Source organism: Trachemys scripta, chromosome 2, assembly GCF_013100865.1.
Source record: "Trachemys scripta elegans isolate TJP31775 chromosome 2, CAS_Tse_1.0, whole genome shotgun sequence".
NCBI lineage: Eukaryota > Metazoa > Chordata > Testudines > Emydidae > Trachemys > Trachemys scripta.
Genome location: NC_048299.1, coordinates 281,528,457 through 281,553,399, shown reverse-complemented (window position 1 = coordinate 281,553,399; position 24,943 = coordinate 281,528,457). Strand labels below are relative to the sequence as shown.

Below are 24,943 nucleotides of genomic sequence, written 5' to 3'. Positions count from 1 at the left end.
ATGTCTATGAGGGATGGTCTAGACACACACCCTTGTCCCCCATGATGGCAGGGGACTAGGCTCGATGACCTCCTGAGGTCCCTTCCACCCTTTGAATCTATGAATCTGCAAATTTTGCCACCTCACTGTTTATACCTTTTTCCAGATCATCTATGAATGTGCTGAACAGCACTGGCCCCTGTATAGACCCCTTGGGGACACCACTATTTACCAATCTCCATTCTGAAAACTGACCATTTATTCCTACCCTTTGTTTCCTGCTTTTTAACCAGTCCATGAGAGGACCTTCCCTCTTATCCGATGACAGCTTACTTTGCTTAAGAGCCTTTGGTGAGGGATCTTGTCAAAGGCTTTCTCAAAGGCCAAGTACACTATATTCACTGGATCACCCTCGTCCACATGCTTGTCGACCCCTTCAAAGAATTCTAGTAGACTGGTGAGGCGTGATTTCCCTTTACAAAAGCCATGTTGACTCTTCCCCAATAAATCATATTCATCTACATGTCTGATCATTCTGTTCTTTACTATAGTTTTAACCAATTTGCCCAGCACTGAAGTCAGGCTTACCAGCCTATAATTGCCAGGATCAGTTCTGGAGACTTTTTTAAAAAATCGACATCTGTCACAGAGTCGCAGGCTGGATGCTCTGGAACTGCTCTGAATGAAGGCAGGCAGGACTCTGGTGCAGCGTCTCCCCTCTGGGCGCACTTTCATCCGGGCAAGAAGCCTCCTCGGCTTCTGCGCTTCCTGGGTCTGACCTCAGAGCGTTTAGCCCCCTGTTTGCCCCATGAGCTCCCTGTAGCGAGTCCCCCTGGCTGGGGCACCTGGGGAAGCCTTGCACACCTCCAAAGGGCCCTGCCCCCCACTCTGCCATCAGCAGTGACTCTTAGCCAGCATGTAAAACAGAAGTTTTATTAGTCACCAGGAGCAAAGCGTAGAACAGAGCTTGTTAGCGCAGAAAGCAGGAACATTCAGCAAAGTCCCTCCTGGGATGGCGGATCCTGAGCCCCGAACCCTGGGCTCTCCCCTCTTCAGTCCCCCAGCCGCTGACTGCCCAGCCTCCAGCAGCCCAGCCGCCAACACCCCCATTGCCCCTTCTCCGTCCACTGTCTCTTTCCCAGGAAAACAGGTAATCTGGCCTCCACCTCTCTCCTTGTTCCAACTTGGTGCAGCTGGCTGGCTCCTGGTTGAGGGTCCTGGGCCATCAGTTGCCAGGTTACAGAGTGTCCGTTCATTATCTGTGTGCAGGCAGCCACCCACACCTGCCCACTAGGGTCTCTGCAAAAATCACCCACCCTTGTCCCACCACCTTGTGTAATACACAGGGAAAAGTGAGGCACACATGAAAACATAAAGGAAAAGCCTCCCACTTTGTCACAACGTCACATTAGCTATTCTCCAGTTGTCTGGTACAAGGCTGATTTAAATGAGAGGTTACAGACCACAGTATGTAAAAACATGAATTAGACACAAATCCTTGATCGCAAGTTAAAGAGCATTTAAAACTACATTAGCATGCAGTTTAAATGATTCTAAGTGATGTGCTCTGCCCCGGGGATCAGTCTGTGACAGATCCTGACAGCAGTTCTTAACAATACTTTGTTTTAAATAGGAAAATTACATTACACACACACACACACACACACTCTAACCCTATACTATACTTACATTAACCTATAGGTAAAGGGAACAAGCTTACACTATCTGTCGATTCCGGTGCTTTGGCTACTCTCGCTGTTGCTTGTTTCTGCGACTCCTGAGCTGGGTTCGCTCACGCTCAGCATCTTCTCCTGCTCTGCTGCCCGGGCAGCGTCTCCTCTTGCTTCTCCAGCAGCGCTTCTTGCTGTGCTTGTCTGCCTTTTATACTGTGCTACTGGAACTTCCTTTTATAGTGCTATTCTTACCCTCCACTGAGCATGCTCACTAGCACACTTGCCCTCATCTTCGATAACCGTGCAAGCAGCCCGGAGTTGGCTCAAGCTAACTGGGCTGAGGCAGCCTGACCTTTGTGTCACCCCTTCCTGCACAGGCCGTACATGAGCTCATGCGGGACGTGCTCCCTTGCACTGTTTTCTTACTTCAAAACAACTAGTGCCTCTGACCCTGCGGCTCGTGCTCCAGGCCTTTCACTACGGGGCCATACCTCATTGTATGTCATTTTTACTACCGAGCATGCTTGGTACGTGACGGGCAGTTTCTCCATGGTAAAGTGACTCCTGATTAGTCAAAAGGGAAACCGGAGACACTAAGTGGAGTCTGGGGAATTTCTCCCCTCTCCTCCCCTCCCCATCGTTCCTGTCCTGCCTCCCCCTGCTCCATTCCCCTTTCCCAGGGTCTCTGCTGCTCCTCACAGCCCTGCGCCCTCTCCAGGCCCCAATCCATGGAGTGGCACCATTTTGCCTGTGATGGTGGCTTCAGTCTCACTGAACACAGTGGGAGGTGGCAGCCATCTTTGTTAAGGGCATGTAACGATGCTGCTTCCAGCAGGACCCAACTGAGAGTGCCAATTCAGGACCAATTGCTTAAAACAGGGCAGTCACCGCCCAAGGCTGGGGTTTTTCCACCTCTAAGGCAAACCAAACCAGCCAGACAAAGAGGACTTTGGTCTCACCCCACTGGCTAACCACAAATCACACAAGCAATTCCCTTAGACGCTCCAGTTTCCCTGTATCACCACCAGCGCCACTCGTTATGGGGACAAATGGTTATGAAAACCAATATCCCAGTAAAAGAAAAAAAAGGTTCTCTCGATCCCAGAGGACCAAGCCCCAGACCCAGGTCAATATACAAATCAGATCTTACCCACAAATCGCGCTGTTGCCAATCCTTTAGAATCTAAAATCTAAAGGTTTATTCATAAAAGGAAAAAAATAGAGATGAGAGCTAGAATTGGTTAAATGGAATCAATTACATACAGTAATGGCAAAGTTCTTGGTTCAGGCTTGTAGCAGTGATAGAATAAACTGCAGGTTTAAAATCAAGTCTCTGGAACATCTCCAGCTGGGATGGGTCAGTCAGTCCTTTGTGTAGAGCTTCCATTCGTAGCAAAGTCCCTCCAGAGGTATGAAGCAGGATTGAAGACCAGATAGAGATGAGGCATCAGCCTTTTATAGTCTTTTCCAGGTGTAAGAACACCTCTTTGTTCTTACTGTGGAAAATTACAGCAAAATGGAGTCTGGAGTCACATGGGTCAGTTCCTGCATACTTTGCTGAGTCACAAGGCGTATTTGCCTTCTCTCAATGGGTCAATTGTATAGCTGATGGTCCTTAATGGGCCATCAAACAGGCTAGGCAGAGCTAACACCAACTTGTCTGGGATGTTTCCCAGAAGCATAGCATAAGTTTAAGACAGTCTAGAGCCAATATTCATAACTTCAACTACAAAATTGATACACACATATAGACAGCATAATCATAACCAGCAAACCATAACCTTGTCTTATATGACACCTTATATGACCCCCTTTACAAAACATTTGGTGCCACTACAGGACCTTGGTTGCCACCATGTTCTATGTGGGGGGGAGGGATAGCTCAGTGGTTTGAGCATTGGCCTGCTAAACCCAGGGTTGTGAGTTCAATCCTTAAGGGGGCCAGTTAGGGATCTGGGGCAAAATCAGTACTTGGTCCTGCTAGTGAAGGCAGGGGGCTGGACTTGATGATCTTTCAAGGTCCCTTCCAGCTCTAGGAGATAGGATATCTCCAATAATTTATTTATTTAATTTATATGGTCCCAGTTCAAGTCAATAACGTGACAGGGCACCTCCCTTCCCCTTGCAGAATGAGTGCAGGGAAGTGGCAGCCACCTTGCCGATGTCGGCCCCATGGACAGCAATGGGAGAGGGCGGACATTCTGGTTAAGGGAAAAGTCGCCAGTTGTTTTCATGAGACTGGTAAAAAAACCCAAAATTGCAAGAGTTGCAATGAAACCATGAGCGTCGGCAGCACGGCCTGTCATGCTGCCTGGCAGCGTCCCGTGGCTCCTTGCTCCCCGTCGGTCTGTCTGTCTGTCTGTATCCAGTGGGCTCTTGTCATATCCAGATTGATTGATGGACTCATAGACTTTAAGGTCAGAGGGACCACTATGATCATCTAGTCTGATTTCCTGCACAACGCAGGCCACAGAATCTCACCTACCCACTCCTGTATCAAACCCCTGACCTATGACTGAGTTATTGAAGTCCTCAAATCATGGTTTAAAGATTTCAAGGTGCAGAGAATCTTCCAGCAAGGGTCTGCAGAGTGCCAGGCAAAAGAGGAACATTGCTGCTCAGACTTGCTTCTCTTTTTGACAAAACATGGCTCGTTCTCATGGGCAGACTTTCCACTTTGCCCTTTTCCAGGGGTCCCTGGTGTAGAACGGTGTTTGTGTATGGGACCAGACAGCACTATGCCTGTGCCTGGAAACCAGGTGCAAGACTAGAGCAAGGCAACAACTCAGAGAGGATAGGATGCTCTTTGTTCTACACGTTTTAGAAGGCTGGGAAGAGCAAGGAGGGAGAGGAATTGCTTAGACTGTCTCATGGTGCAGAAAAAGGAGCAACAGTATGGGATTGTGTAGGGCAACATTTAGACAAGCAGGAAAAAGTGTCCTAACAGTGGGGCAGGGCCTGTCTCTTTGTTCTGTTTGGACAGCGCCTAGCATGGTGGGGGCTGGGCCATGGCTGGGGTTCCTTGGGCGATGGTAATGCAGATAATACATCTGCATCGTCACCCCACACGTCGCTAATTGAAGAGAGGGTGAAGAGGTGATTTAATCATGGTCTCCAAGGCCCAGATCCTCCAAGGTATTTAGGCTCCTAGTTGTCTTTGAAATCCACGGGAGTTAGGAGCCAAAATCCCTTCGTGCCTCTGGGCCTCAATATCTCCAAGGGGTGAAGATTTCTGCAAGCCGAGGCTAGCAGAACCCAGCAGGAAAAGGCGGGTGGGAGCTGAAGTCAGTGAAGGTCACCGTGGAAATAAGGAGCAGGAGGCCTGGGCTGGATGGTGGGATCACTGGCTGCATGGTGCAGGGGGCAGGCTGGGTTACCAGAATGGTCCCTTCTGGCTTCATCTATGGCATCTTTTGCCCGACCACAGTTCCCGAGAGCCAACTCCTCAGGGCCAGCTGCAGCCGGTGCACTCAGAGCCACAGCGCTGGGATTTTAGGGTGCCACATTTAATATGCGAGTGGGAACAGAGGCGCCCCGGGAAATACTGCCAGCTCTTTGATGTGTTCCACGCCCCTAGAGGAAGGTGAAAATCCCTTGGACATGGTACAAGGTCTCTGGCCCCATTGCATGCTGCTCCCAGATGCAAGGTTGCAATCCACCAGGTGTCTACATGGAAAGACAGGTCGGGGGGGGGGGTTGGGAGCTTTCCTGCTTCCTCTCTTCCAAACCCCTCCCCTCATGCCCAGCTGCGGCCCATACACAAGTGCACCCGGGCACCCAGCATCGCCGCTTGGGGTCTAGGAAGAGCCCCAGCAAGGAATGGGGAGTTGGACCCAAACTCAAAGCTTTAGACCCAAGGTGACAAAAGCCGCCCTGCCCGGAAGAGCTGCTAGTGCGGGAGTGAAATAGACGAGAGGCGCTTGCGACAGACACGAGGGCAGCAGGTAACATGGAGGCAGTTGTGAGCTAAGGGGAGAGGGGGGTGGCAGCTCCCTCTTGGGGTCTGCCCTGGCTGCAGTACCTGAGTGCTTCCCACTGGTAACAGAAGTCCCTGGTGGAGTCTTTGGCTCATCCCCCTTGGACTTAGCCAGAAATACCCAGCAAGGCAGGTGGGCAGGGTGAGACTCAGCTCCCCCGACCCCTAGTGACGAGCTGGGGGAGGACGCCAGGAGCAGCCTGTGTTCACACACACTCGCCTACTCTGCCTAGGGGCGCAGCACGTGGGGCTGCCTCGCCAGACTGGACCGTTTGGGTGCAAATCACAAGGATATTGAGTGCCGGGGTAATGCAGCGTTGGGATCCTCACCGTACAGTGATGGGACTAGCTCTCCCTGGAGCCCTCACATGCCACCCGCTAGTGAATTATTCTGCATGCAACTGAGCCCAGGGATCCCTGTGGGACAAAGTGGGAATTTTCTGTACCATTTGATGATGCGTGTGTGTGCCTCGGTTTCCCCTATATTTAGGGTGATCAGACAGCAAGTGTGAAAAATCGGGACAGGGGGTGGGGGGTAATAGGAGTCTATATAAGAGAAAGACCCAAAAATCGGGACTGTCCCTATAAAATCGGGACATCTGGTCACCCGACCTATATTTCACAGGTTACCCTGTGGGGAAGGGGGAAGGACTGTTTGCTCTCAGGGCAGGCTAAGAGACCTGGCTATGAATGTTGTTGGGCTGTCTGAGCTGGGATGGGCCACCGGAAAGGACTGGCCCAGCTGACCCCATATCAGTGGAGGACTCGAGAAGACAATGGCAAAGCCAATCACCAGGACACTGACGCCTGTCACCCCAGGTGGGGGAGTGTGAGGGGTTTCCCCACCTCTGCAGGGAGGCTGAGCTCCCGGGGTGAATGATTTCAGGACAGCATTTGTCCCAGATTCCCTGTGACGCTGCTCAGCCCCCCCGCCACGAGGGCTCGCCCCCTGCTCCTCTGCTGCCCGCTAAGGCCCTGCCCCTGGCCAGGCCATGCTAAGAGCCACCCAGGGAACCCAGGCTGCTGTGGGTAGCCCCAAACCCTCCGCCTGCCCTGAGCAGCATGTCCTGGCGGTGGGGACACAGGCTGGGGGCTGCTCGCGGGCGCCCCACCCTCCCACCCACGGCTTGGCTCTGGCTTCCAGCCTGGGGTCAGGGCCTGGGGGGAAGAGGAGGAGCAGGGGTGTTAACTATCAGCTCTGTGTTCTTGGGAACCAGGGTGCAGCACCCAGCCTGGCTGACTCACAAAAGACCTTCCCCCGCCCTCCAGCCTCTCCTTGAACCAAAGCTGATTAGCAGAAAGACTCACAAAAGACCTTTGCTAGCAGGACCAAGTACTGATTTTGCCCCAGATCCCCAAGTGGCCCCCTCAAGGATTGAGCTCACAAGCTTGGGTTTAGCAGGCTAATGCTCAAACCACTGAGCTGTCCCTCCCCCGTAGTTATTATCAGGCAATAAATAACTTTCATGGTTAAGCTGGTTGCTTCTCTCTCTCCCACCCTCCCACCCCACCTCTGTGGGTGTTTTTTGGCTTCCTCATTCGCTCTGCAGCGACGCTCCTCGTACCGAAGCTAAAGATCCCTGCAGTGCCCCAAAATCCTGTGGGGTTTGCTCATCACGTGGGCTACTGCCCGAACAATTGTAACGTGACAGTGGGGACAGGGACGTGCTGAACCTGGGACATATGAGGGTGGCAGAGTGGAAGTGCGGCTTGACCCAGACTACTGAGTCCAGGGACATATAAGGGGTCACCTTGGGAGTGCTGATTGACCTGGTCCACCCAGTGTCTGTGTGTGTGTGTTCGTCTGATTCTGGGGCTGGAGGAACCCAACCCTAAGGAACCGAGGTCCTGCAGGATCGCTCCATTGGGAGGGGACTTGCAGAAGGGAGAAGTAGAGCTCCGTATGAGAACACAAGTGACACAAGCAGTCTATTGATAGAATTACAGCCCCCCCCCTCCACAAGAATAACCCTAATAAATGAGTGTACACCAAAGTAACGGGCAAATCTGGTAACAGGGGGTGGGACCAAAGAGAGGAACCAGGGTCTCGTTTTCCCCCCACAAACTTCTACTGAGGTTCCAGCACTTCTGATATCACCCCTGCAGCCGACCCTCTGCCCAACCCGTCACCAAAGGGGGCGTGTGGGGTCCCTCCCAAAAGTGAGGAACTCGCTGGTTGTCATGGCGATTACATGGGGAAACTGTAGCGTTAGGTGACACAGAACACCAGGTTCCAAGTCTCCGGGAGGTGAACGTCACATGGGGTGGGGTGGTCTCGGGCTGGCACAATCGCCACGGAGAACAGCGGAGATCTGTCAGCACAGCCCCATGGTTACAGCCTGACGAGACGCAGGCGTGAGCGCTGCCAGAGAGGAACGGCGCCAAGGACGGAGTCTGGACAGGGCCCAGCAGGGCTGAGCTGAAGTTGATGAAATGCCCCACTCATGAAAAGGGACAAAAGCCTGGGACTGAGAGAGAAGACTGGCTGGCATCCATTCCGGCAGAGATCCTCTGCCAGCCGTGGGGGATTCAGCCCCACATTCTGCCAGGCCTTTCCCCTCCGAGGCACTATGCCCCTTTGCAGGTTCCTCCTGCTGCCTGCCGGCTCTGATAGCTGAATTCGGCGTCTTCAGTGAGTATTTTAAATACTAAACTTTACTAAAGAAATGAGAGTAAACCCATAAGCGCTGGGGGTCAGGCAGAGTCAGTGGGACAACCACAACCAGCCAGATGGCTAAAGAATTGGTAACAAGATACAAAAGATGTACATTATCCATGGACCAATCGATGCAGAGAAACAGGTTACCAGCTCAAAACCTGTTGCCGGGAAAGGTAAGAAACTGGTGCCAGGTAGGGTTGCCAACTTTCTAATGGCACAAAACCAAACCCCGGTCCCGCCCCTTCTCCGAAGGCCCACCCCCACTCACTCTGTCCCCCTTCCCTCTGGCGCTTGCTCTCCCCCACCCTCACTCACTTTCACCGGGCTGGAGTGTGGGCTCCGGCTGGGGGTGTGAGCTCTGGGGTGGGGCCGGGGGATGAGGGGTTTGGGGTGAAGGAGGGGGCTCAGGGCTGGGACAGGGTGTTGGAAAGGGGGTTAGGACTCCGGCTGGGGGTGTGGGCTCTAGGAGGGAGTTTGAGTGGGGACACCATCCTGAGGCAGGGGGTTGGGGTGTTGGGAAGGGGGTGCAGGCTTCGGGAGGGGGTTTGGGTAGAGGAGGGGACACCATCCTGGGGCGGGGGGTTGGGGTGTGGGAGGGGGTTCAGGGTGCAGGGTCCCAGCAGCGTTTACCATGGCTCCCAAGAAGCAGCCACCAGGTCCCTGCAGCCCCTAGGTGCATGGGCGGCCAGGGAGGCTCCATGCGCTGCCCTGCTGCCTACAGGCGCCGCCCCCGCAGCTCCCATTGGTCACGGTTCATGGCCCATGGGACCTGCAGGGGCAGGGGCGGTAGCAGCGTGCGAAGCCTCCTTGGCCACCCATGTGCCTAGGGGCTGCAAGGACCTGGCGGCTGCTTCCAGGATCTGCGCAAAGTTAGGGCAGGCAGGGAGGCTCCCTTAGCCCGGGCCCCTGTGCCACCAACCGGACCTCTAATGGCCCGGTCGGAGCCGCCAGGGTCCCTTTTCGACCGGGCGTTGCGCTCGAAAACCGGACACCTGGTCACCTAGTGCTAGGCGGACGACTAGCAACCTTCACCCGAGTCCCAATCACACCAGGAGCTGTTGTGCGCTCCTCAGGCCAGGAGGTCTTTCTGTACGTGTGCAGAGCCACAAAGGTCCCCCCCAGACACCTTGATTGACAGCCCCTAGGCCGCCCTGTGCTGTTAGCTCAGCCTCCGTTCCACGGCCGTGGTTGCTGTTAGAGCCAGCGCCTAGGCCTGTCTTAGGTTGTCCCTGTCTTTCCAGGGATCTTACCCGTCTTTGGCTCCCGCGTCCTCAAGGGGTTTCCCAGCTGGGAATGTGTCACAGGAGGGTCCTATCTACAATCCGCCCCACAAGTTCATTTCAAGTCCCTTTTAATAAGCCCATTTCAGTTTCCAACTTGGCCTGGACTAATCCTAAGGTAGCGTTTTCCTGGGGCCACCCCACAGGGCTACCCCCAGTCACACCCAGTTTGTATCTACCCAGCAGGGTGCGACATGACATTTAGCAGCCAAATAGCAGTAGGCGAGCTCCCCAATCGTAGCTCCCACCGATTGTGGGACCTGCTTTTTGGATGACCTCAGCTGCTTTTATAACTCTCCTCTTAATAATTTCCAGTTTGACTCTAATGGCTCCCGCTTGTTTTTCCAATGGAGTGAGAATTTGTCTGGTTGTGGTTATTACACAATAGTAAAGTTTGTAAATGTGTAATAATAAAATACATGAACCTATACAGCTCCCAGCGCTGAGAGCTCCTGGAGCCCCGCCCCCGGCAGCACACACTGGGAGCGACTGGCCCTTCGCTCCAGGATTGAGGGAGCTTCACAAGCTCCTGTAGCTCGGAGGCGCCTCTGTGGGGTGGGAGACCCCGGTTCAACTCTTCCCTCCCCTCTGGCAGCGAGCAGGGATTGACCCAAGGGCTCCCACCCTCCCCTAACCACTGGGGACAAAGCTCTAAGGTGTGTGGCACTGGCAGCTCCTCCTCCGCCTGGATTCTGAATGGGACCCTATCCGGTCAGTGCCGGCTCTGCACGCCTGCTGGGTCGGGCCCTGCACGCACCATGGGCGCTGAGCGCTGCTCTTCCCTGGGTTGTGGCTCACGCTAGTGCTTGGCTGGGTATGTGTCCAGGTGCCCAGAGGGCAGCAGCCATGCCCGGGGCAGAGCCAGAGGCGCTAGGAGAACTTTTACCCTGAACACTGAGGTGCCAGGTGTGCTTAGGCGCCCACAGGTGTCAGTCGGTGTTTTGTGGATCCCTGTCACAGGGAGATGCAGTGTTACTGCCGGCGCCGGCACCCCCAGGCCTACAGCTCCATGGCCCCGATCATTCTGGTGAGCCGGGCACCTCGCCAGAGATTCACTGCAGAAGTTAGGGGCATGTAACAGGGTGGGCACCCACCCATCACAAGCACCCCCTTAGTCGAGTGCATGTGCCTGCCACTCCTTGGTTTCTTCAGCGGGTCCTCAGCAAGTCAGCCCTCCAGCCAAGTCACACACTGTCTGTAGGTGGAACAGAACAAACCCCTTCCAGGGTATACAGCCTTTACCTTGTCCTGGCGCTGGTATGGGGCTTCCTCCCTGGGGACACTATCTTCCTGCAGCCCTGTTTGAGGCCAGTCCTGGCTCAGTCCCCTGCAGCCAGCCAGGAGCTCCTTCTTAGCTCCCCCAGCCCCTGTCCGCACTGAGCTGTTCGCAATCCTGTTACTCTCTCAGCCAGCCAAGAGCACAGTCCTCCCTCTTCCAGCTCCAGGGGGCAACTGACTGACTTTGCCTCTGCTGCTGCTTCTTATATGGCCCTCCTGGCCCCTGATTGGCCACTCCTGCAGCCCCTCTGATTGGCTGCTTCCCCTGCAGCCACTCTAGGCCACTTGGAGGACTTATCTTCTGCTCCTCTCTGGGATGGGGTGTGGCAGGACTCTGAGACCTCCAGGAGGGGGCCTCTGGGCTTAGTCCACCCTGTCACAGGGAGGCTGCCCCTCGAGAAAGGGATGACGGGGTGTGAAGGGGGCGGCTGCCCCGTGGGGATAGGGATGCGGGAGTTGATTCTTCCCACACCCCTGGGGGGGGTAATGCCCCAATGAGCCCCATTACAGGGGCCCAGGTAGGATGTAGCCCCCAGTTCTCTGCCCTTCCAGGGACCCGTCTCCTCTCACTCTTTTGTTAAGTGTTGGGGAGGGGCGTGGCCCAGCTGTGGAACCCAGAGAACCCTCCATAGGGCTGGGAGGGCAGGGCAATGACCCCCCAGGACCCTCCATAGGGCTGGGAGGGCTGGGCAATGGCCCTGCAGGACCCAGGGACACACTGGCCTGGGCCTGAGCTTGCATCTGCAGGCAGGCTTCAGCTCCCACTGTGGGGAGGAGCCAGTGCCCCCTGCCCCGATCTGTGGGGCCCAGGTGCAGCTGGAATAGGGGGTGACAAGGGGGCACCCAGGGCTCCAGAAAAGGGGCCTCTGACCTGACATGGAGGCCTGGATGTGACTGTGGACGGTAGGGGCCTGACCTGACCCAATGGGGTGGGCCTCTGGGGTATTGAGGGGGTCCAGGGCTGGGGCAGGGCCCAGGCCCAAACCCCACAACTAGTGCTGCCTGGCCTTGCCCCCCCTCCCCATCTCCTAGCCGGACTGCAAGGTTGTGCAGCTCTGGGGTGGTGGGGGGCAGAGCCCTGGGTGGGGAGAGGGGGCTCTGGTTGTCAGGGGGATAGTTGCTGTGGGGGAGCTGGTTGTTGGGGCAGTTGGGGTGTGATGTTACACTCCATATGATTTTATGAAAATATGCTAATAAGTGTGAATACAATGTAAGTGGAATATGCTTCATGCAAAAGGTCTCTTGTAAGGTATCATTACAAAGCTTATAATCTCCCGAGTGTGTTCATCCTATTTGTATAAATGTACCATTCTTGTATCTGAAACTAGAAATATGAAATATAACTCTGAGTCCTATTGTAATTATGCAAAGTGTGGGCCATTAATGGTGGTTTGGAATCTTGATGGCTCCCATCAACTAGGACAATTGGTTGTAAATGGCTCTGTTTACTTGCAAGCCTTCCTGTGAGTCAGGCCAGGGAGAATGGAGGCTGGGGTCTCACCAGGGCCGGCTCCAGGCACCAGCTTGTCAAGCAGGTGCTTGGGGTGGCCGCTCCAGAGAGGGGCGGCACGTCCAGGTATTCGGCGGGCGGTCCCTCACTCCACCTGGGAGCGAAGGACCTCCAGCCGAATTGCCGCCGCAGATCGCGATCGCGGCTTTTTGTTTGTTTGTTTTTTGTTTTTTGTTGCAGCTGCTTGGGGCGGCCAAAACCCTGGAACCGGCCCTGGGTCTCACAGAACATGTGACCATGTCACCTGGTACTGGAATCCATCTTAAACCTGGTGCTTTTCCAGTTAGAAGGAGGGATGGGGATCCAGAGAGACAAAGGATTCCCGCCTTGGGCCAAAAGTATATAAGGGGGTGGAACAGAACAAAGGAGGTTCCAGTCATGAGAAATCCCCTAGTTACCACCTGAGCTGGAGCTAACAAGGTCTGTACAAGGGGAAAGGATCGGGCCCAGACTAGGAAGGAGTCTAGTCTGCATCCGAAGAAGTGGGCTGTAGTCCACGAAAGCTTATGCTCTAATAAATTTGTTAGTCTCTAAGGTGCCACAAGTACTCCTGTTCTTCTTTTTGCGGATACAGACTAACATGGCTGTTACTCTGAAACTAGTCTGTGAAAGAAGCTTATTGGAAAATCTCTGAGGGTGAGATTTTATCTGTAATCAGTTTCTTAATGTATTCGGCTTAGACCTGCGTGTTTCGTTTAATTTTGCTTAGTAACTTACTTTGTTCTGTCTGTTATTACTTGAAACCACTTAAATCCTACTTTTTATACTTAATAAAATCACTTTTTGCTTATTAATTAACCCAGAGTAAGTAATTAATTCCTGGGGGAGCAAACAGCATCTCTCTCTATCAGTGTTATAGAAGGCAGACAATTTATGACTTTACCCTGTATAAGCTTTATACAGAGTAAAATGGATGTATTTCGGGTTTGGATCCCATTGGGAGCTGGGTGTCTGGGTGTCTGGGTGCTAGAGACAGGAGCACTTCTTAAGCTGTTTTCAGTTAAGTTTGCAGCTTTGGGGACGTGGTTCAGACCTGGGTTTGTGTGTGCAGTAGGTTTGCGTGTCTGGCTCAACAAGACAGGGTACTGAAGTCCCAAGCTGGCAGGGAAAATGGGCTCAGAGGTATTCTCAGCACATTGGGGGCAGTCCTAAGGGAGTCTCTGTGACAGAACCCATCACAGGGGGATGGTTGCTGGGGGGTCAGGTTGCTGGGAGATGGGGGGCATACAGTAAGTGCTGCCTGACCAAAGCTGCTGCTCCCCCATTATGGCCCCCTCCCCCATATGTCAAACATGTAACCCCCTGGGCTCCTGTCCCCCCACAGCTCCAGCACCTCAGAGCCCAGCACATGAGGGGGGTTGGACTGCAGGGGGGCTGGGCAATTGGTAGGTCCGACCCCACCCACTGCCTGACCCCCAATACCTTGTCTGTCCTGCTCACCTTCCTCTGTTTGCCCCCCCACATTCTCCCCACATACCCTGCCCGTCCCCCTGTGACTAGGGTCCCAAGGGGGCCACACTGAGGGCTTGTCTACACTATCGCGTGGGGTTGATCTAAGATAAGGAACTTCAGCTACATGAATAGCGTAGCTGAAGCCAACCTACTTAGATCTACTTACCACGGTGTCTTCACTGCGGTAAGTCAACAGCTGATGCTCTCACGTCGACTCCGCTTGCGCTCCTTGTTCTGGTGGAGTACCGGAGTCAAAGGGAGAGCGCTCAGTGCTCAATTGATTATGTCTATACTAGATGCAATAAATTGACCCCCGCTGGATCTATCGGTGCCCACCGATCCGGCAGGTAGTGTAGACAAGCCCTGAGATTACACAATCAGGGCAAACTGTAAAGAATGGGGCAGACGAACCCCAAACTGGTGGGTTATTCTAATACTCAGATTCACCCAGCCAGCAACAAAACAGCTTCTACAATATCTTACTGGTGACCCAGGAGCCAACACACACTTCCCCTAGAGCGACCCAGCCTTGGGTTCCCCCCCCAGCCATGTCAGATAGGATGAGGATTGCTGAAAATCTTATTCATCATATAAAAAGTTCTACCAATCCCAAAGGGTCGGACACATCACCTCCCAGGTTAATGACTAGTTCAGATCTTACCCAAATACACGCTACAGCCAGTTCTTGTTAACAACACTAACATTTATTGAAGAAAAGAGAGTCTTGGTTCAAAGATCATTCTACATACAGGCAAGAATCGAGTTCTTAGCAGAGCTGGTGAGCTCAGAGGTGCACAGAGTCCTTTCCGAACTAGACCATAGGTTCAGCCCAATGTCCAATATCAGGGGGACCCAGACTGGAGCTGGGGACCTCAGTCTTGCGAGGCGTAAGCAGATCTGAGACCCAGGATCAGGGCTCCCGAGTTCTTTTCATAGTTCTCTGGCAGGCTATTCACTCCCCTTGACAGCAGGCAGTCCTTGGGCGAAGCCTTGTGGCTTTGAAGTAGAATTACCTATTTCCTATGTATGCAGCGGTGACCAGTTGCATTCACCAGCACAAGGTAATTCTCCAGTGAGCAGTTCATTGACAGTTTACTACAAACTTCAAAGAGAAATGTAGACCATGAAATTATTACACCCAACTGTTCCCTTTTTGATCCCTGACTCAGTAGAATATTGTGACAGACCGGAACCGTCTGTTCGCCTGGGTAACATCTAACACATACAATTAGTATTACCTCTAATTCTCTAGCAACACAGGTCTGCATTTCCACGCCCTAGTCTGTTCCCCACGGCTCTGTTGCTATTTATAAGGAATAGCCACAATTACCATTTACATACTTCTCTAACATGTCTTTAAAGGTTAAATTTGGGTCATTTCGTCTGCTGGTTACTTAACCCTTTCTGGCTCAATCTCACCCCCCCTATATCCCCTGCCTGCCCCCCACCTCCCCTGCCCCAGACAGCCCGGTGTCAGTCACACCTGGATTTCTGCAAAGAGTAAACAACCTTTTCCCCTGTCGGGCCAAAAGGGGGGCTCGGATACACTCAATGAAGCCGCACCAGGTGTAGAAGTCTAACCGGTTTTATTGCCAAAGTATAATAAGCGTCCCAGCCTTCACGCGTTACCAAATACCTGCTTTCCAGCAAGCAAGCAAGAATCAATGCTTACGCCCCTTCTGCTACGGACACTCCCAGACCAACCCGCCTGGTCCTTGAGGGCTCGTAGCAGGCGCTGCTCCAGCGTGGGGAGTTCCTGGGCACCCACAAGGTCCGCAGGTGAGACTGGTCGTCTAAAGCAATTCTCACGGCCGTTTTTATCCTCATCTCTTTCTCAGGGGTGTTTTCAGCCACAAGCAGGCTCTGACAGGAAACACTACTGCTTTCTATTCCCACACGTAACACTCCTAGGCCCAGCTTCTCTCTTTACTTGTTTAGCCAGTCAGCGATCAAAGTCAGTTCACTACTAGCTCCACGCAGACCATCCTGTAATAACAGGCCAAGGTAATTGGTGGTCAGCCCCAACATCCCCCCCACCTAGTTAACCCTGCCCCACATAGGGGAAACTGAGGTGGCTCCACACCCCAGTGATCCCCCACAGGTCCCGAGCCCAGACCCATGGGTGCTGGGCCTCACCGGCCCGAGGGGGCGCAGTGGACAAGCATGTCTCCTGTCCTGGGCCTCCTGGACAGCACAGACCAACCTCCCATAGGACCAGCGGAGCCCCTGGAGGCGACTCTAGCCCCACCCTAACTCTAGTCCTTTGGTTCAGCCAGCGCCAGCCAGCCAAGGGCTTCGCAGACTGTCCGAGTCGGGGGAAGTGGCACAGGGAGGGCCCTGCCCAACCCCACCATAACGAGGACTCTCCATCGACCTTTTGCCCCGGACACCGGGGTTCACACTCGCTGCTGTCACTGCGGCGCAGGGTTCAGGAGCAGCCGTAGCCCCACAGCCAGGTGGTCCAAGCAGCCGGCCAGCTGGGTGATGAAGGAAAATTTCTCCACTTCCTGTCCGTATAAATCATTGTTGCAACCAAGGTCCTATAGTTGCACCAAATCTTGTACAAAGGAGGTCAAGTAAGGTGTCTAAGAAAAGGTTGAAATTTGCTGGTTATGATTATGCTGTCTGTATGTGTGTATCATTTTTGTATTTGAAGTTATGAATATTGGCTCTGTACTTGTATCTCAGTGTGTTTGATTCTAAGTAGCACCAGTGAAGCAGTTGGCTATCTTATTGAGAAGGGACAATTCAGATTAAGTGCCCAATCAAGAAACACTTAACTGACAATGGACCTTGGGAGACGCCAATCCACATCTGAGGAGCCTTCTTGGGAAAGTTCAAGGTAGCATGTGAGCAATGGCTGCTCTCCCGGTAAAGAACCGAGTCATGCATGGACATGTGACTTGCCCATGTGACTCCAAACTCCACCTGGCTGCTGTGATGTTCCACAAGAAGAACAAAGGGGTCCTTCCACATGGCAGAGGATATAAAAGGCCCTGGAAACCCCTCCATTTTGTTTTCAGTCCTGCTTCTGACCTCTGGAGAGACTTTGCTACAAACTGAAGCTCTGAACAAAGGACTGAATGACCCATCCCAGCTGGGGATGTTCCAGAGATTTGATTTGAACCTGCAGTTTATTCCATCGCTGCTACAAGCCTGAACCAAGAACTTTGCCATCACTGTATGTAATTGATTCCATTTAACCAATTCTAACTCTCATCTATATTTCTTTCTTTTTATGAATAAACCTTTAGATTTTAAATTCTAAAGGATTGGCAACAGCGTGATTTGTGGGTAAGATCTGACTTGTATTTTGACCTGGGTCTGGGGCTTGGTCCTTTGGGATTGGGAGAACCTCTTTTCTTTTACTGGGGTATTGGTTTTCATAACCAGTCATCCCCACAAGAAGTGGCTGCTGGTGGTGATACTGGGGAACTGGAGTGTCTGAGGGAATTGCTTGTGTAACTTATGGTTAGCCAGTGGGGTAAACTGAAGTCCTCTCTGGTTGGTTTGGTGCCTTAGTTTGTAAAGGACCCCCAGCTTTGGGCTGTAACTGCCCTGTTCTAAGCAATTTGTCCTGAACTGATACTCTCAGTTGTCCCGCCAGAGGCCACATCGTTACACCGGGGTTCACACTCGCTGCTGTCACTGCGGCGCAGGGTTCAGGAAAAGTCGCAGCCCCACAGCCAGGTGGTCCGAGCAGCCGGCCAGCTGGGTGATGAAGGAAAATTTCTCCACCTCCTGGGCAAAGCAAGTGGACAGCGGTGTCAGGAGCACAGCAGTCTCCCCCTCCCTCCGGAGAATGCAAAGGGGGGGTGTCCCCTGAGACTACAGATCCCAGCATGCAATGCACCAGGTCTGGCTGAGCCAGAGCAGTGCAGGCTGGGACTTGTAGTCTCCATGGGCTGCAGCCTCCCCTCAATCAACGCTGAGCCCTGACACAGCTCGCTACCCCTTCCCGGGCACGGCCAGGCCAGGCTCCTTCCCCCGCTGCAGGGCAGGGAACAGCCCAGAGCGGGGCCGAGGTCCCAGCCAGCATCTCGCAGCACATCGGGGTCAGAGCCAGCAGAGAACCCAGGCCCCCCGGCTCGGACCCTTCCAGGGAGCCCCAGACCGTGCTGAGTAGCTCTTTGAATCCCCCGCCCCCGAGCAGCGATTGAGCGAAGCCAGCCCCCTGCCGCCTGGCTCCACAGCACCGTACCACCAAGCCCCCGGAGCGTGGGAGCTGCTGAGAGCCCCCGAAGGAGCCGACGTAGCGAGTGCGGCTGCCAGCCCCAGCCACCTCCCCAGCACGGCCCCCGCGGCCCTACCAGCCCCCAGCAGCTGGCCCCTGAGCTGGGTCTCAGCTGAACCCCCTGCTCCGGGCCCAGCGTCCCTGGCTGGGAGCTCTCCTGCACCTGGGCTTGGGGCCTGCCTTTCGCTCCGTGGGGCCAGGCTGGCGGGGCCCCGGGCCCCTCTGGGCACTCACCGTTGTCAGGCTGATGGGGGCGGGGTGCTCGCGGTACAGGATGTAGTCGATGCGGCGCCCTTCCCAGGGGCCCCCTGCTGCCGAGGGGTCGGGGCGGCCGTCCCGCAGGATGGGACCCGCCAGGTACCTCCACCTGCCCTCCTCTTGCTCCAGGGTCCTGCGGGGTGCACGGGGAGCCATCAGCAGGGTGGGCCAAGTGGGGCTCTGCGTGAGCTTAGGTGGGGGGCTGCACGGCAAGGGAGGGCCATGCACAGGGTACCCCCAGTGTCCCATTACCCTGTGCAGGGGCGGAGGCAGCGCCTGCCTCAGACCAGGGCTGTAAGCCCCTCTGCCCCCCCAGAACTACCGGACGCCTCCCTCCCTCCCCTCCAGTGCTCTGGAACCCACAGAGCCCCTGTGCATTTCCCTCCTCCAGTGCTCTGGAACCTGCAGGGCCCCTGGACCCCCCCCAGAACCCACCGCTGCCTCCCCGCGGACCCCGCGGGTGCAGCCGTTACCTTTTCAGCTTCTCTGGGCTCGACACGGCCTCCTCGTGGATCTCCAGGTAGTTCAGCAGGGTGCCTGCAGGGACGTGAGCAACAGTTAGAGCTTCCCCTTCTCTGCCATTCCCCCCACCCCAAAATCTTCCTTCACCCACGGGTACCTCGGCAGAGATCTGGGGGGGCGGCGGGGAGCAGGGCTGGGACAGCAGGGGCTCTGGGTCGGGAGGGGCATGGGCAGAGCTGGGGGGCAGGCCTAGGCTAGCAGGGCCTCTGAACCCCTGACCCCCGGTGTCTCACCCTGAGCTCCCAAAGGCTGGGCCCCTGGGAGGATTTGGATCTAGATGTTTATCTGCAGCCCCAGAAAGGGTCCTGGCGCCGCGGAACTGAGACAGAGAGGGCAGCAAGGCTGCGCCGGGCGCTGGGCCGGCCAGACACGTACCTATGGCCCAGGGCTGGTCCTGCCTGGGCCCCACTCGGCATGGGTCTTGGTACTGGCGGAAGATCTCATGGGTTTGCTCCAACTCATCCCCTGGAAAGAGCCGACAGAGTGAATGGGCCCATCTGCCCTCCCCACTCCCTTCCAGGCCACCCTCTCCCACTCTGCTCCTTGTGTGATGGAAATTTTCTGTCATATTTTTATGATTCTGATACGTGCCTCAGTTTCCCTCTATACTTTGCTGCTCCTGGAAGAGTGCAGGAGACACAGGTGTGCCTGGATTCACTGCAGGGAGCCATGGAGCAAGTCAGGATCACTGGGGCCTGACAAGCCAACCCAGGAGTGTCAGAGGCCACGGGCCTGCCATGGGGAAGTGTGTGAACCCTTGGGGTGCGGCACGCTGGAGGGGTCACTTCCAAGGGATGGGTTACAGGCTGGGCATGGAGCAGACCCTGTGACTCCACAACACCTGGTCACCCCGCCAGGCTGCTTTCCTCCCCCCAAATCCCCATGAGCTCCCTGCCCATTCCCATGGGTTTCCCCCCCACCTGCCATGGGCCCTCCCCTGGGCCAGGCCCCACCTGAGGAGCAGTTGTCAAAGTTGAAGTCCCCGCAGAACACGTCGAAGGCGACGACATCCCCGTGCTGCGTGTGGGTGTCCTGGAAGAGCTGCACCCAAGAGAGCCCCATGGTGAGCTGGTCACAGCGGATCTGTGCATGGGCTGGGGGGGACAGGGCTCGGTTACTGGCTGCACCCCAAATCCAACCCCTGCAGAGCTCCCCCTCAGGGACTGAGCAGCAACAGAGCCAGGAGCCCCAGGGTAGGAAGCAAGCACCCGCCACCCACCACTCATGGGGTCCCCTCCACTGCCACTGGAGACCCTGGAGTCAGGGGAGCCTTGGCCCCTGGCTGGAGGGTCGGCGTTGGGAGCTCAGCCCAGCCCAGGGGACAGCTGTCCCCCCTTGCTCGCAGGGGGCCCTGTGGGGCAGGGCTAGGAAGGCAAGCAAAGGGAGCTGTGGCTGAATCAGGGAACCGAGTACCCAGGTGCCAACGCAGCACCAGCACCAAGCCCGCTCCAGGGAGAGGCAGGGAGAGGTCTGAGGCTGAGTTATTTCCAGGAGCAGAATGGGGAAGGGGGGGCCTGAGGGTCCGTGTAACACTCCGTACCTCGGGGGAACCCCCTGCACCCCTGTATTCATCATAATATGATTGTGTGGTGTCCAGCGCAAAGTTTGTCATGTCGGGTGTCTGCGGAAGGCTCATGATGCACTGAGCAGTGTTGTTATAGTGATGTTATGAGTGTAATTTCATGTATATAGTTACGAGGCTGAAAATGTGTCCTCGTGGCTTAAAACAAGCCCAGGCAAAACTCTCCAGGAGCAGAGGGGCAGTTCACACCTCATCAGGGCATGTATGGGACAACCCAGCCCAGCCTCACAGGAACAAAGGACACTGGCCTAGGGAGCAACAAAGGATCTGTTGGACTCTCCAGTGAGTCACCCCCCTCCCCTTGGTCAGTTAGGGACTGTGATGAGGAAATGCTCACCTGACTCTGAAGAGGGGGAGGGGCAAAGCCAAGAGGGAAGAAAGAATATGATAAAAGGGAGAGACGTTTGCCATGCTCTTCCTCTCTCTCCCACCTCCATCTACAGACATCACCACCAAGAGACTGAAGCGCTGATCAAAGGGGAGAGCCTGGCTGAAGAGCAACCAGCCAGCCTGTGGTGAGAAGCATCTAAGTTTGTAAGGACACTGAAAGTGTTATGATCAGCTTAGAATGCATTTTGCTTTTATTTCATTTGACCAAATCTGCTTGTTATACTTTGACTTATAATCACTTAAAATCTATCTGTGTAGTTAATACATTTGTTTGTTTATTCTCCCTGAAGCAGTGCATTTGGTTTGAAGTGTGTCAGAGACTCCCCTTGGGATAACAAGCCTGCTACAGATCAATTCCTTTGTTAAACTGATGAGCTCATATAAGCTTGCAGCATCCAGCGGGCATAACTGGACACTGCAAGTCAGAGGTTCCTAGGGTTGTGTCTGGGACTGGAGATATTGGCTAGTGTCACTCAGTTGCACAATCCAAATAGCAGCTTACATGCCAGAGGCGGTGCGTGAACAGCCCAGGAGTGGGGGTTCTCACAGCAGAGCAGGGGAAGGCTGGCTCCCAGAGTCGAGGGTTGGAGTGACTTACCAGATCATCGGTCCGGATAACACCAGGGGAACGTTACAATCCGGACGGCTGTTTTCTCCCTCCCCAGTCCCTGTGGGCGAGAGCCCCTGACTCACCTCCGTAACACATACTGTGACCCGCTGGAGCGTGCAGGTGTGTGCAGTTCAGGTAGCCCACAATCCTCTGCCCTTGTGCTGACCCCAGCTGCACCTAGCACGTGCCCATGGAAACGTTGCCAGTTACAAGCTGGACAGGGTCGGGCCCCACACAGCACAGGCCCCATTGCGGGGAGGGGTGGGGGTGCAGGCGTCTGGCCAGGGCGATAGTCAGAGCCGCGGGGAAGGAGGGTCAGTTTCAGCCGTCAGAGCAGGGCATGGCTGGGAGCTGGGAGGAGACGACCCCCCGCAGTTCCTGGACCCACATGTCCGTCACCCCACGGGTGCCCTGGACTCAGCCCTTATTGTCTGGCTGGGGTCCCAGCACCTTGTGGGGTGGGAGCCTGGCTCCCGGAGCACATCTAGACAGCCTGCGGCAGGGAGCCCCCAGCGCAGGGTGGGCTCGTCCCCGGGGTCAGAGCCGAGCTCCAGCCCCAGCCATGTCCACACGGCCGTTTGTGAGCGCTCGCATGAGCCTGCTAGCCCCAGGTTGCCCCGCCGGGAGGCTGCTGCAGGGCTGGGCGGACACAGCGCTGGGAGGAGACAGTGCCCTGGACAAACAGCAGTTTCCATCCCACGCTGGGGTCACTGCTGGAGCAGGCGTTTCCAGGCCTGGCTAAGGGGGAGCGAGCGGCCGGGGCGGCAGCGGGGTCAGGTGCCCACGGGCCCGTTGTCAGAGGCTGAGCCCCCTGCAGCCATCCTGCTGGCTCCCAGCCCCGCTGCCGCGGGCTCTCACTGCTCTCCTGGCAGGGCCGTTCCCGAAGCGCCTGCTCCCCGCCAGGCCCTGTCCTGCCTGGGCTGCAGACACCCACTCTCCCGGAGCCGTCCAGCTCCGGCCACAGGCACTGCCCGAGGGGCGTCCCCCCACCGGCTGAACAAGAGCATCGGGGGGCCCTGCCCCCGCCACCCACTGCTGGGAGCCCCAGCTCACAGCCCCCTGTCTGGGGATCCTGGGATTTGGGGCAGACGCAGGCAGCTGCTGCTTGTAGGACAGCTGGAAACCAGCTGTTTGCTCCTTCCTGTGGATGGGGCTAGGCTGAGGGGGCGGGGCATCGTCCCTCCTCTGCCCATGGGGCGCAGGGGGCCCCAGGGTAACCAATCCCCTGCACGCAGGGGTCACCGGCTGAATGGTGCACGTGTGAACACGGGGGCTCAGACTCAGGGCCTCCCCACAGCTGGGAGGCCAGGACACACGGGGAAAAGGGAGAAGGCCCAGGGTCGCTTGGGGACTCCAGGGCGGAGCCGGGAAGAGACCCCAGGAATCCTGACTTCCAGTCCCCTGCTGTGACCCACTCCGCCACCCAGGCCCAGCTCTGCCCAAGCAGGCCCAGCGCCCTGCAGAGAGCGGTGGCACGTGCGCGGATGCAGCACTGCGCTGAGCAGGGCAGGGAGCAAATGCCCCAGGCCGCCCTGCAGCGCCTCCTTCAGGCTGGCAGGGGAGAGGCCACACCAGGCCCAAGGTGGTAGAGGGTCCTAGCACCCCGCAGCTGGAGCAGCTCTTCACCTGCACGGAGAGCAGCCCCTTGGCAGACAGCGCGTCCTCACGGATACCGTTGGGGTAGCAGCGGTACTGGGCGGCCAGCACGGGGTAGCGGCTGGCCAGGAAGAGCCCGCTGTTTAAGACCTTGAGAGTACAACAGCCCTGCAGCCCGTAGGCGCCCACGTCGTACACGATGTGCTCGTAGAAGGGGCTCAGCAGCTGGCACAGGCGGGCGCCCGCCTGCTGGTCAAACACCTCCTGCAGGCACATGAAGTCCACGTCCAGCGGGAAGGGCGCCGAGATCTCCCCGGGCCCAGCCCCTCCGTCCCCGTCGAACTGGCGGCTCCTGGGGCTGGCGAAGCTGGCGCTGGCCTCCCCCTGCATCAGGCGCTGGCCGATGCGGGCCACGCGCTGTTTGATCTGTCCCAGGTTGCTGTTCTTGGCCAGGCCATTGGGCAGGAGGCACACGTTGGCGCTGACGAAGCTGAAGGCCTGGCCGGTGCCCGGCAGCTCCCAGCCCGCTGGCTGGCGCGAGAGCATGTTGTGTTTGTAGGCGAAGGGCCTGCGGGCAGCCTGAAGGGGGAGCCACAGCAGCAGGCCCAGGAGGGCGACGGGTATGGAGAGGATGAGCAGCAGCAGCAGCAAGGGGCCGGTGACCAGCGCCCGCAGGGGGCAGCACTGACGCTGGCGCCGCTCCGCCGTGGTCTCCCTGAGGTCGAGGAGGCAGTCGGTGGCCCAGTAGCTGGGGAACAGCAGGTGCTGGCCCAGGCTGTACAGGCCTCTCAGGAGCCGGTTCGGGAACGGAGACTCCCGCAGGACCATGCTGCACGGCACCAGGGGCGGGGGAGCCCGGGCGTTCCTGCTCCGCCTGCCTCCCGGGGGCTCCGGTCAGACCTCGCCACGCCCCAGGGGTCCCAATGCACGGCCCCGGGGTCCTGCAGGGCTGGGAGGAGCGGCTGATCCCGGACGGCTTTGCCTCCAGGTAGGTGCTGAAGGGAAAGAACGGACAGGAAAGTTTCAGACATGGCAAATTTCACTCGCTGGCTGTGAGACTCTCTCAGACTAGCTCCCTTTCACACACACTCCTAAGCTTCTCGCACTCACTTTGAGTAAATAGAGAAAGATTTAAAATAGATTTGAAGGAGACAGTATTTGTAGGTTGTCCGCAAACCATGTTGCATGCATGGGTGGCGTGTGAACCGCCGGCTGAGGGAGGCTAGTTCCCGGCTTGGCCCACCCCTTCTGCCTGTCCTGAGGTCCCAGCCCCTTCCTCCACCAGAGCCACCTCCCCATTCCTGCCCCAGCCCTGGGCTACCCGAGTGCCTCCTGTCCTGGAGCCCCAGCTGGTTGGGTGGTGCACTGGGTGGCGTGAGCACCAGCTCCAGCTGCCCGGACTCTCTGGCCGCAGGCCGGCCCTCTAGCCCCAGCCCGACCACAGAGGAAGAGTGCTGAGTGCCGATGGGAAGCAGGAGGTGAGTCTGGGGGCGGAGCATGGGCGGGGCCACACAGGGCTGTGATACCCACTGCCCATGATTGCATGGAAGCTGGAAGAGCAAGGGGGGACATTAGTCCTTTTGCAAAACAAAAGTTCTTTTGCGCAGCCAGAGCATTCCCAGTAATGGGAATCTGAGAAGACCAGTAGAGCAGTGGTCTCCAACGTGGGGTGCAGTTTGGCCAGGAGTCCCAGTGGCTTTTATTTATTTATTTATTTATTGCTTAGACAGTTCAGCCGGGAGCAGGGGGTGCGTGCTCAAAATTTTTTTACTGATGGGGTGCGTGATCAAAAAAGTTTGGAAACCACTGCACTAGAGCTTTTGACGTTGCTAAGCTATCCCCACCCAGCATGCAGGAGAAGAGAGAGTGTTCAGTCTTGTTGGAAAGAATAAGACGCCATTCAGCCCATGCGTTGGACTGGATGGGGTTCTGTCCTCTATTACC

The 24,943-nt window shown here is 56.1% G+C and overlaps 2 protein-coding genes across 2 annotated transcripts; both read right to left on the bottom strand.

Moving 5' to 3' along the window:
- Nucleotides 1-16,218: 16,218 nt before the first annotated feature.
- On the bottom strand, nucleotides 16,219-19,326 carry LOC117871853 (U1 small nuclear ribonucleoprotein C-like). Its single transcript, XM_034759607.1, has 5 exons — nucleotides 19,197-19,326; nucleotides 18,773-18,836; nucleotides 18,276-18,432; nucleotides 17,430-17,548; nucleotides 16,219-16,314 (listed from the first exon to the last, which is right to left on the bottom strand). Exons 1-5 carry the CDS (start codon nucleotides 19,235-19,237, stop codon nucleotides 16,219-16,221), a joined length of 477 nt encoding a protein of 158 aa, XP_034615498.1. The 5' UTR covers nucleotides 19,238-19,326.
- An 87-nt stretch (nucleotides 19,327-19,413) lies between these two features.
- Nucleotides 19,414-23,959, bottom strand: LOC117871851 (sphingomyelin phosphodiesterase 5-like). Its single transcript, XM_034759606.1, has 4 exons — nucleotides 23,030-23,959; nucleotides 21,487-21,580; nucleotides 19,775-19,915; nucleotides 19,414-19,478 (listed from the first exon to the last, which is right to left on the bottom strand). Exons 1-4 carry the CDS (start codon nucleotides 23,825-23,827, stop codon nucleotides 19,414-19,416), a joined length of 1,098 nt encoding a protein of 365 aa, XP_034615497.1. The 5' UTR covers nucleotides 23,828-23,959.
- Nucleotides 23,960-24,943: the final 984 nt, after the last annotated feature.

What these genes read in the sequence shown, in the direction of transcription:
- LOC117871851 (XM_034759606.1), bottom strand. Translation starts at nt 23,827, where the DNA reads ATGGTCCTGCGGGAGTCTCCGTTCCCGAACCGGCTCCTGAGAGGCCTG. An exon ending in AGGGGCTGCTCTCCGTGCAG is followed by an intron (nt 21,581 to 23,029) that starts GTGAAGAGCTGC and finishes GGCACGTGCTAG; the next exon opens with GTGCAGCTGGGGTCAGCACA. An exon ending in CTTTGACAACTGCTCCTCAG is followed by an intron (nt 19,479 to 19,774) that starts GTGGGGCCTGGC and finishes GGCTCCCTGCAG; the next exon opens with TGAATCCAGGCACACCTGTG.
- LOC117871853 (XM_034759607.1), bottom strand. Translation starts at nt 19,237, where the DNA reads ATGCCGAGTGGGGCCCAGGCAGGACCAGCCCTGGGCCATAG. An exon ending in AGCCCAGAGAAGCTGAAAAG is followed by an intron (nt 18,433 to 18,772) that starts GTAACGGCTGCA and finishes TGCACCCCGCAG; the next exon opens with GACCCTGGAGCAAGAGGAGG. An exon ending in CAGCGAGTGTGAACCCCGGT is followed by an intron (nt 16,315 to 17,429) that starts GTAACGATGTGG and finishes TTATACGGACAG; the next exon opens with GAAGTGGAGAAATTTTCCTT.